The sequence below is a fragment of the Nicotiana sylvestris genome, chromosome 8 (genome assembly GCF_000393655.2).
Source record: "Nicotiana sylvestris chromosome 8, ASM39365v2, whole genome shotgun sequence".
NCBI lineage: Eukaryota > Viridiplantae > Streptophyta > Magnoliopsida > Solanales > Solanaceae > Nicotiana > Nicotiana sylvestris.
The window spans coordinates 136795620-136806185 of NC_091064.1; the positions used below are offsets into that span (position 1 = coordinate 136795620).

The following is a 10566-nucleotide window of genomic DNA, read 5'->3' on the forward strand; positions in this document are numbered from 1 at the left end:
CGTATACCAGCTGATCAGGTGGTGGTGCATATATAACGCCATAACCTTTCACATATCCCATATACATATATATATACATACATATATACATACATATATAAGCGTATATAACGTCTCTGGTCATGGGTCAATGTACATGAATGCAATGCATGAAAAGTACATTAATAAAATCTTTCAGAATGTCATAAGACCATTTTGTCTTTGAGTAATATCATAAGTAAACTCTTACTCATGAATAGATTATAGAATAATATGACACATGAGGAATCAAGAATATAAGCACCCCTAGTATTTCTATGAACAGAGTCATTTATGAAAGTTGTATATTTTGCTCGTTTCATTGTATCATATGGATCATGCCAAAAGAAATAAGGGATAGACTTAACATACCTGAAGTAGGGAAAAATTCGTATAATATTTCTTAGAAATGATTACACCGTACTCCTTTAGCACTGTAAAAATCTTTACGTTGGAAGCCTTCATGAACTTAATTTATCTTCTGTTCCTAACGTATTCCAGATTTCCGTCATACACTTTGGCATGAGCACCTTCACCAATCTTTGGACCAACTAAAAGAAGTTTTGGATCAATCAACCACTTTCTTTCCACATTAAACTCTTCCCTTAAATACAACTCATTTACTGATCCCATTGCCACACTTACAGTGCATCTATATTTCACTAATACTATAATTTATGATACTTTTCCATTATCAGTACAAATTTTGTACTCAAGCTCAATTATGCAGCTATATAATGATAACAAGAACTTGTAATTGCTTTCATTTTTTTTTTGCGGTAAAACACACCCCCAACAGTATTAAAGAATCAGCAAAATCTTGGATGTGTTTACACTATTAAGTTTCAATTGTCGTTAGTTAGCCACCTAGGCTAATATGACTCTTAGTCATCTATTTGGCTAGCTTAATGGCTGCCACATTTTTGTGGGGAAGGATTAATCTTATCCAAATATATCCCTAATTAATTAGGTAATGTCCCGTTACCCGGTAATTAATCAATTACCTACAAAATTGAGAATTATTCCCACTTACTTAAAATATTACTCACTTTTCACATACCTTATACACCTTACTATTATGGTCATGTGGTACCTTGTATGGTACTAGTGCATAAATACCGGGTATTTTAGTTCGGGCCGTATTTTATCCCAAAAGGCCAAACTTGGACAAAATTCATTTTCTTTGACTAGCTCCCCTTTCAACTTCATGAATTTACTAATTACTTGTGAAATAGCATAATTCTTATAATCTTCAAATAATCTTTTACTTTGACTGATGTCAATTACCTTACGACAAATTCAACGTACAATACTTCATGGTGCAACATCGTCGTAACTTAATACTGCGACGCGTGACATCACCGTAATGTAATACTGATGGGTGCAACACTGTCGTAACTTAATATTGTGAAGCGTAACATCACTGTAATGTAATACTGCTGGGTGCAATACTGTTGTAACTTAATACTGTGAACCGTAACATCATCGTAATATATTACTGCAGAAGGTAACATCGACGTAATACTGTGGGGCGTAACACTTGGGTTCGGTTGTGCTGATACTACACTCTGCACTCTTTTGTGCAGATCCCAGTACTAGAGCATACGAACCTTAGCTAGGGGTTACTGCCTTCAGTCCATTGGAGGCCCGAGGTAGTCTGCAGGCGTCCACAGGCCTTGGTGTCCCCTTCCTATCTTGTTCATTCTGTTCTTTTCTATTTCAGAGACAGATATGTATTTATTTTGTTCAGACCCTATTTGTAGTATTCTTAGATATTCCGTGAGATTGTGACACCAATTCTGGGTGGTTTATGTTATGGATTCATATTGATATTAGCTAAATTGTTAAATTTCGTTGTTCCGCATTATTATTTCCGCTGTTTATAATTTGTTAACTTGAAATTGTTAAGGGATTAAAAAATGAAAAGGGTAAATTAATCAAAATTGTTGGCTTGCCTAACTTCCACTAGTAGGCGCCATCACGACTCCCGAGGGTGGGAAATCCGGGTCGTGACAGGGTGTCGCATTCGCGATGTGTTAATGTTGTGTTCTTCGCGTTCGCGCTTTGGTGGTCGCATTCACGTAGTTATGTCTCCATAGGTATCATGTTCGCGAGGCTTATGCCGCAAACGCGTAGAGCATTTTTGGGAGCCGATATTTTCTTCGATGCGGACGCGATGGTTTTCCCGCGTTCGCAAAAGAGGAAGCCTGGGGAGCTTTATAAAGTACTCTATTTCAAGGATTTCAGCCATTTTCGCATTTTTGGAGCTATGAAGCTCGGGAGAAGACAATTTTGGAGGGGATGTTTAGAGCATTGATTGGGGTAAGTGTTCTTCACCCAAATTTGGTTAATACCATGATTTTGTCTCAATTTTTATCATTTAATTTGGGAATTTTGGATGAAAATTTGGAAGAAAAATTGGAGAGTTGAATTGGGGATTTGAGGGGTCATTTGAGGTCCGTTTTGATGTTCTTGGTATGTACAGACTCGTGGGAGGATGAGGATTATATTGATGTGATTTTTATCGGGTTCTGAGACGTGGGCCCGGGAGACAGGTTTGGCCAATTTCAGGAGTTTTGAGTTAATTTGATTATTTTTGCTTGGGATTTGTTCCTTTAGCGTTTATTAATGATGCAGAACTAATTTTGGTTAGATTCGGAGCATTTGGAGACCGATTCGAGCGGCAAAGGCATTGCGGGCTAGAGTTTAGACCGGATTGAGGTAAGTAATGATTGTAAATGTTGTCCTGAGGGTATGAAACCCCGGATTTCACATCGTTGTGCTACTTTGAGGTGACGTATACGCTAGATGATAATCGTGTGGTCGTGCACCATTGGGGATTGCGACTTGGTCCGTCCCGTACAACTCTTAAGTCGCATATTTGATTGAAAACTATTTGATATCATTGCATTATGGAAAATATTACTATGTTTTGGGTTGCATGCCATATTTTGGCCTCGTGCCAACTATTTTCGACCCTTAGGGGCTTTTTACTACTGTTCCTCACTGTTTTGACTTAATATCTGTACTCAGTCATACTGTACTTTACTGTTTTTTACATCTCAGCTGTATTTACTCTGTTTTGATATTTTAAATGATATTTTGGGCTGAGCATCATGTTTTACTGTTGCTCGAGTGGCTTGAGAGATTTCTAACTGAGTGAAGCCGAGGGCCTGAGTTTTGAGGATATTATGGTATCGGGTTGCACGTCGCAGCATGTTGTTATTGATTCATGATTATGAGGCCGAGGGCCTGATTGTTATGCCACGAGGTGGCTTGTTATGAGGCCGAGGGCTAGTTTTATTATGCCACGAGATGGATTGTTATAGCGCTTGGGTTGTAGGAGCTCCTCTGGAGTCTGAACACCCCCAGTGAGCGCGGGTACCCAGTGTGAGTGATGTGATGTAGCTCGAGGGGCTGTTGTTGTTTCATATTGTTGCCTGAGGGGCTATTCTCGATCCATGTTTTGCCCGAGGGGCGGTTCTTGATTCATGTTATGCCCAAGGGGTAGATTACGAGTGATTGTGAGGTGCCCAATGGGCTGGTTCTATTGATATTATGCCCGAGGGGCGATTTATGGACATGTTTTTGCCCGAGAGGCTATTTACGTTTCTATTATTTTTGCTTACTGTTTTATCACTCGTTTGAAACTATTGGAAGATGTTTTAAAAAGGAAAGGTTTTTTTACTGAAACTGAGTTTGATTCCCGAAATAAATGATTTTTGTACTATTTTGGAAATGTGTTGTATTTGCTATAGCGTTATGACGTGGTTTACGTATTTTCTTACTACTCAGCTTTCATTTACTTTTATTACTTACTGAGTTGGCGTACTCACATTACTCCCTGCACCTTGTGTGCAGATTCAGGTATTTCTGAACTCGGTAGCGGGTATTGATCACTCTGTGGCAGATTCATCGGAGATAGCAAGGTAGTTTCCCGGCGTTCGCAGCCCTGCTCTCTCTCCCTCTTATCTTCCTTATCATGTTATAGTATATTTTTAGACTCTTCGTTGTATTCAGACCTTAGTAGATGCTCGTGACTAGTGACACCCCGATGTCGGGATTGTGGTATGTTTCCGCACTAGTTATTTAGACCTTTATTATTGGATTTCCTGTTAAATTAAATTGTTTAAAATGACTTTTATAGAAAACTGGTTGATTTGGGAATTGTGTTGGCTGGCCTAGTTTCATGATAGGCGCGATCACGACCGGGTCGATTTTAGGGTCGTGATAGGAACGTGATACCCTTCACGCGTTTACGATGCACCACTGCCCAAACCTTCGCGAATGTGTCTCCCTCTTTGCGAACGCGAAGCACAAATCCTCACCTGCCACCAGCTATCCTTCGCGAATAGTCCATAGTTATATGTGAACCCATCTTCAAAATGTTGAGGAAAGATGCTGAAACAAGTTGGACCGACGATTGTCAGAAGGCTTTTGACAAAATCAAGGAATACTTGTCCACACCACCAGTCCTAGTCCCGCCAGAACCTAGGAGACCTTTGCTACTCTATCTGCCTGTATTAGATGGAGCCTTCGGATGTGTTTTGGGACAACATGATGAGATAGGAAGAAAGGAGTAAGCCATATACTACTTGAGTAAGAAGTTCACGCCTTATGAAGCATGATACTCTCTGCTGGAACGCACCTGTTGTGCTTTGACTTGGACGGCTCAAAAATTGAGGCATTACTTCTGTGCCTATACCACGTACCTCATATCCAGGATAGATCCTCTGAAGTACATCTTTCAGAAGCCCATTCCAACCAGGAAGTTAGCCAAGTGGGAGATACTGTTAAGCAAGTTCGATATCGTCTATGTAACTCAGAAGGCGGTCAAAGGACAAGTGTTGGCAGACCACCTTGCTGAAAATTCTATGGGAGGAGAATACGAACCTTTAAAAATGTATTTTTCCGATGAAGAAGTATCATTCGTAGGAGAAGACATTACTGAAGCCTACGACGGTTGGAGAATGTTCTTCGATGGAGTTGTAAACTTCAAAGGAGTGGGCATTGGAGCAGTTTTGGTATCAAAAATAGGTCAACACTACCATGTATCCGTGAAGCTTAAGTTTCCATGCACCAACAACATGGTAGAATATGAGGCTTGCATTATGGGGCTCAATCTGGCCATTGATATGAATATACAAGAACTGCTGGTAATCAATGATTTGGATCTTTTTGTACATCAGGTTCAAGGAGAATGGGCTACGAAAAACACTAAGATACTGCCACACTTGTATCATGTGCAGGAGTTAATGAAGAGATTCACAAAGATAGAATTCAAACATGTGCCTAGAATTCAAAATGAGTTCGCAGATGCACTGGCCACTTTATCATCAATAATACAACACCCAGACAAGAATTTTATCGATCCTATCACGGTAAAAATCCATAACCAGCCAGCTTACTGTGCTCATGTTGAAGAAGAAACATATGGAAATCCTTGGTTCCATGACATCAAAGAATATTTGGCGAGAGGAAAATATCTAGAGCAGGCAAACCATACTAAAAAACGCACTATGTGGAGGCTATCCAATCACTTCTTCCAAAGCGGAGGGACCCTGTATAGAAGAACTCTCGATCTAGGGTTGTTAAGGTGTGTTGATGCAAATGAGGCTTCTAGACTGCTCGAGGAGGTACATGCCGGAACTTGTGGACCACATATGAATGGCTTTGTCTTAGCCAAGAAAATACTCAAGGCTGGATACTTTTGGATTACCATGGAAACGGATTGCATCCGGTACGTACAGAAATGCCACCGGTGCCAGGTACATGCAAACATGATAAAGGTACTACCAAGCGAGCTCAATGCAACAAGTGCACCTTGGCCTTTTGCTGCCTGGGGAATGGATGTCGTCAGTCCGATCGAGCCCACTGCTTCAAACGGACACCGACTCATTTTGGTAGCCATCGACTATTTCACAAAATGGGTAAAGCCCGCATCTTACAAAGTTGTAACCAAGAAAGTTGTCGCGGACTTTGTCAAGGACCATATTGTTTCCCGATTCAGAGTTCGAGTCCATTATCACTGATAATGCCGCCAATCTCAATAGTGACCTGATGAAAGCCATGTGTGAAACCTTCAAAATCAAGTACAAAAACTCTATAACATACAAGCCTCAGATGAATGGAGCTGTGGAAGCTGCTAACAAGAACATCAAGAAGATTCTAAGAAAGATGGTAGAAAATCACAAACAATGGCACGAGAAGCTACCCTTTGCCCTATTGGGATACTGCACTACGGTCTGCACATCAATTGGGGAAACTCCCTATTTACTGGTTTATGGTGTCGAAGCTGTCATTCAAGCCGAGGTAGAGATTCCTTCTTTAAGAATCATACAGGAAGTCGAACTTAGTGATGCAGAATGGATAAGGAGTCGTTATGAGCAACTGACCCTTATAGACGGAAAGAGAATGAACGCAGTATGTCATGTCAGCATTATCAGAACAGAATGTCCAGAGCTTCAACAAAAAGGTCAAACCAAGCCAATTCGCACCAAGACAGTTGGTGCTGAAAAAGATCTTCCCGCATCAAGATGAAGCCAAAGGGAAATTCTCTCCCAACTAGAAAGGTCCTTACATAGTTCACCGGGTGCTAACAGGAGGATCACTTATACTTGCAGAAATGGGCGGAGAATTTTGGCCGAAACAATCAATTCAGACACAGTCAAGAGATACTATGTTTAGATTGTTTACATTCCTTCATATGATGTAGCTGAACTACGCTAGACCTGATTCCCATTTAAGAGGGGATACGTAGGCATCCCTGTGGGTTCGGACATATCTTAATAAAATCTTCATTTTCCGTCAGCATCAGAAACTGGGGCAAAATTTTGAGGAGGACCCTCAAAATTCCGGAGCAAGTCTAGACAACACCATCACATGCCAGATAGTCAGAAATCGGTTAAGAAACTGGGGCAGAATTTTGAGAAGGATTCTCAAAATTTTGGAGAAGGTTCAGCAAGTTTCATCACATGCAAACGGCAAAAGATCATTTACCAAACTGGGGCAGAATTTTGAGGAGGACCCTCAAAATTCTAATACAAGAAAGCTTCAATGTCCCGGAAACGTGTTACATTTATTAGTTTATCTAAAATTACTTAATGTTTCACTATATTTTCTAAAATAACTCTACTTTCATCAATAAGTGCATATTTTCGAAAACTCTTTTTCCGTGACAGCTAGGTGTTACCCAGGGCAACTCAAACAAGGCCTCCAGAATGGAGCGGAGCAAAGCCAGCAGACGAAGGCATGAATCAACTTCCCCTTACAAAACTTACAATTTTTCTTTGGATGTAGACATGGTGAACATGACAGAAGTATTCGCAAACATACACATATCAAAGTCACTATCAATCAAGCCACCAGACACAAATATATCTCTAGCTAAGAAACATTCCACTCCTATTTGCTACCCGTTTACTACATAAGGCTAAGCATTGCCTTCTCTTTGCACGAGACTAAGCCTTGTCTCAAATCTTGCATGAGGCTAAGCCCTGCCTCCATATTTGCATAAGGCTAAGCATTGCCTTCTCTTTGCATGAGACTAAGCCTTGTCTCAAATCTTGCATAAGGCTATGCCCTGCCTCCACATTTGCATAAGGCTAAGCACTGCCTTCTCTTTGCATGAGACTAAGCCCTGTCTCAAATCTTGCATGAGGCTAAGCCTTTCCTCTATATTTGCATAAGGCTAAGCATTGCCTTCTCTTTGTATGAGACTAAGCCCTGTCTCAAATCTTGCATGAGGCTAAGCCCTGCATCCGTATTTGCATAAGGCTAAGCATTGCCTTCTCTTTGCATGAGACTAAGCCTTGTCTCAAATCTTGCATGAGGCTAAGCCCTGCCTCCCACATTTGCATAAGGCTAAGAATTGCCTTCTCTTTGCATGAGACTAAGCTCTGTCTCAAATCTTGTATGAGGCTAAGTCCTGCCTCCATTTTACATAAGGCAAAGCACTGCCTTCTCATGAGACTAAGCATTGTCCCTCCCTACATAAATTTTGCTCTATTCTAAATTTGGCACCATCTTCTTCCCTCGGGCTAAGCTTTGCCCCCAAAACTCCGCGCAAGACTAAGATCTATTTTGTTGTCACTTTCGACATCATGTCACTCCATCTCATGGGCTGATATATAGCAAATTTGTCCAAAGGCATCATCCTTATATCCTGAAGACACCATGCCCTGTCCTGAGGATCTTTCAAAATTTCACATCATTATTCAAAGGCATCATGGTTTAGAAGCACCATTTTCATGGCCCGAGAACATCATTCCATGGCCTACGAATCCCTTATCTCACTATTCATGGCCCAAAACGTCATAGCCTAAGGACATCATTTGCATTATCCAAAGATAATATTTCATGGTCCAAAGGGAATCTGCATCACGTTTAAATCCTCAGAGTCACCTATGTACTTGCATGCATCGTATTGTAAGTTTTGCAGGTAATCCAGGAGGTAACCGTTCTTCAAACAGGAGCAATCTTCGCTCCGATTTCCGCTCATACCATTTTCACCTTGCCATTATAACCTATTCCATAAATTACCCACCTTATTCTGTGACCACTCAGATGTCTACCCGATAATACATCCGTTACACTCCCAAACTCACAAATCATAACCCCATCCGACATTACACTTCACAAAAGAACCTTTTTCCATCGACTTCATTCACAGTTGGATCCAGAACTACACATGGCCTGATTCCTATACAAACAAGGATATGTAGGCAACTCAAAGACCAGGGTTCGGCCTCTGTCTTTCAAAACACCCATTCGGTCAAAATCGGTCATCATTTCTTTACCCGAAAACTCTTTTATCATCCCCGAGTAAAGAGGGACAGCTGTTGATACCCAATTTTTCCCTCATACATTTTTAAATACACACAAAATACTTTCAAAGTATTGTACATGCATTTACAAACATGCACAAGTGTTTTTACAATTTTTCTATAATTTGTAAAGGCCCTTAATCAATTTATTTCTGCATTTTTAATTATATAAGTATTCAATAATTACCCATCATATTACTTTACAATGATTTAGTTATCTAAATTCATCATTTATGCTCATATGGGTGTTCAGATATTCTTAATTGCATTTTTACAATTATATTTGCATTTTTGAGAGTTTAATTGCATGTTTTGCAAAAATAGACCCTACATATGCATAACTACATTATTTATACAAAAAATGACTTTTTATATTTTTATAATGTTAAGTAATTATTTTAAATCATTTTCATGTATAAAAATTATTTTTATCAGTTAATTAGCTATTTTTATAAACTATTTTATTAATTAATTGGGTATTTAACAAATAGCCCCTAATTTATACCTAAAATCGCACCCCCCCAATCCGATTTAATTAACCCAAGCCCAATTCAAATTAAACCTAACCCAATTAAATCCTACCCGACCCAAATCCTTTCTAATTGTGGTCGTTGATCTCTGAGATTAACGGTCCACATTCATTCTTTCCATTTTTAACTCAAACGACCCCCTAACCCTATTCATTTGTTACAACCAGCCGCCCTTAGATCCCCTTCTTCTCTGGTTCTCTCTGGAACCAACCCTAACCCTAGCACTGTCACCTAAATTCTACCCCAAACCCTTCGGTTATTACTCGTTCCATGGGATTCTCTAGTGATTTAAGGCCCCTACTGGCCTCTTACCTCTTCTGGTTGTTCGATTTTGTGGTATTATGAATGGATCTCAAAGAGATCCAACCCAAATTTTGTTCGAAACCTTTTATGAATCCACGTATGGCCATCTTCGTTTGTGAGTACTATTATCTTGTGTTTATGACTCGAATCTCTGGTTCCAAACCAGATTTTCTTTTATCTCTGTCACTTTCTCAAAACCCTCATCTCTTACACTTTGAACCTGTTCAGATCCTTGTAGATCTGAAACGTTTTCAAGTTCATATGGAAGTTTTCTTTAAGATTTTCCTGTTCTTCTTATCATCGGCTGATTTTTAATGTTCCTCCAAGTTAGGGTTTTGATTCTTTGTTATTTGTTGTAGATTTGAAGTGATTTCGAGTTTCTATAGCATTTTTCTCTAAAGGTTTTTTGCTCTCCTTACTGTTAATAGATCTTAATGTTTCTCTAAAACCAGGGTTTCACTTCTTTTTGTTTCTGCAAAACTTTTCTAAAGTTTTTAAGTGTTTGAATCTGATTATCTTTACTAGTTATATCGACTCTTTCATGCCTATGTTCTATGCCTTTATTATTTCATTTGTCTTACTGTCCGCTTTAATTTTTCCCATTATTGTTTATCTCTGTCAATCAAAATAGATCGACTAATTTCACTTAGGGTTCGAAATATATTTTTCCTGTTAAAATCAGTACTTTCTCGTGATTTTACCTATTTTCCTCATTTATAACTTTTAATTGGTATTACTACCTTATTTAGATTAATTAATCTAATCTATTGGTCTTTAGACTTATTGCTTGCTTATTTAACTTCAATCATGCCTGCTGACTGATTTCGTATGAGATTCTCCCTAGTGTAAGTAATATTTTTCGGATTCTGTCTTATTAATTGATTAGGTTT

General features: G+C 39.3%; 2 protein-coding genes across 2 annotated transcripts; both read left to right on the forward strand.

Annotated features, from left to right (window-relative positions):
- Positions 1–4988: 4988 nt before the first annotated feature.
- On the forward strand, positions 4989–6050 carry LOC138875715 (uncharacterized). Its single transcript, XM_070154578.1, has one exon. It carries the CDS (start codon positions 4989–4991, stop codon positions 6048–6050), a length of 1062 nt encoding a protein of 353 aa, XP_070010679.1.
- A 37-nt stretch (positions 6051–6087) lies between these two features.
- Positions 6088–6558, forward strand: LOC138875716 (uncharacterized). The gene has a single exon (XM_070154579.1). The coding sequence runs from the start codon at positions 6088–6090 to the stop codon at positions 6556–6558; it is 471 nt and encodes a 156-aa protein (XP_070010680.1).
- The last annotated feature ends 4008 nt before the right edge of the window (positions 6559–10566 follow it).

Excerpts from the sequence above, each read along its gene's own strand:
- LOC138875715 (XM_070154578.1), top strand. The coding sequence starts at position 4,989 with ATGTTCTTCGATGGAGTTGTAAACTTCAAAGGAGTGGGCATTGGAGCA.
- LOC138875716 (XM_070154579.1), top strand. The coding sequence starts at position 6,088 with ATGTGTGAAACCTTCAAAATCAAGTACAAAAACTCTATAACATACAAG.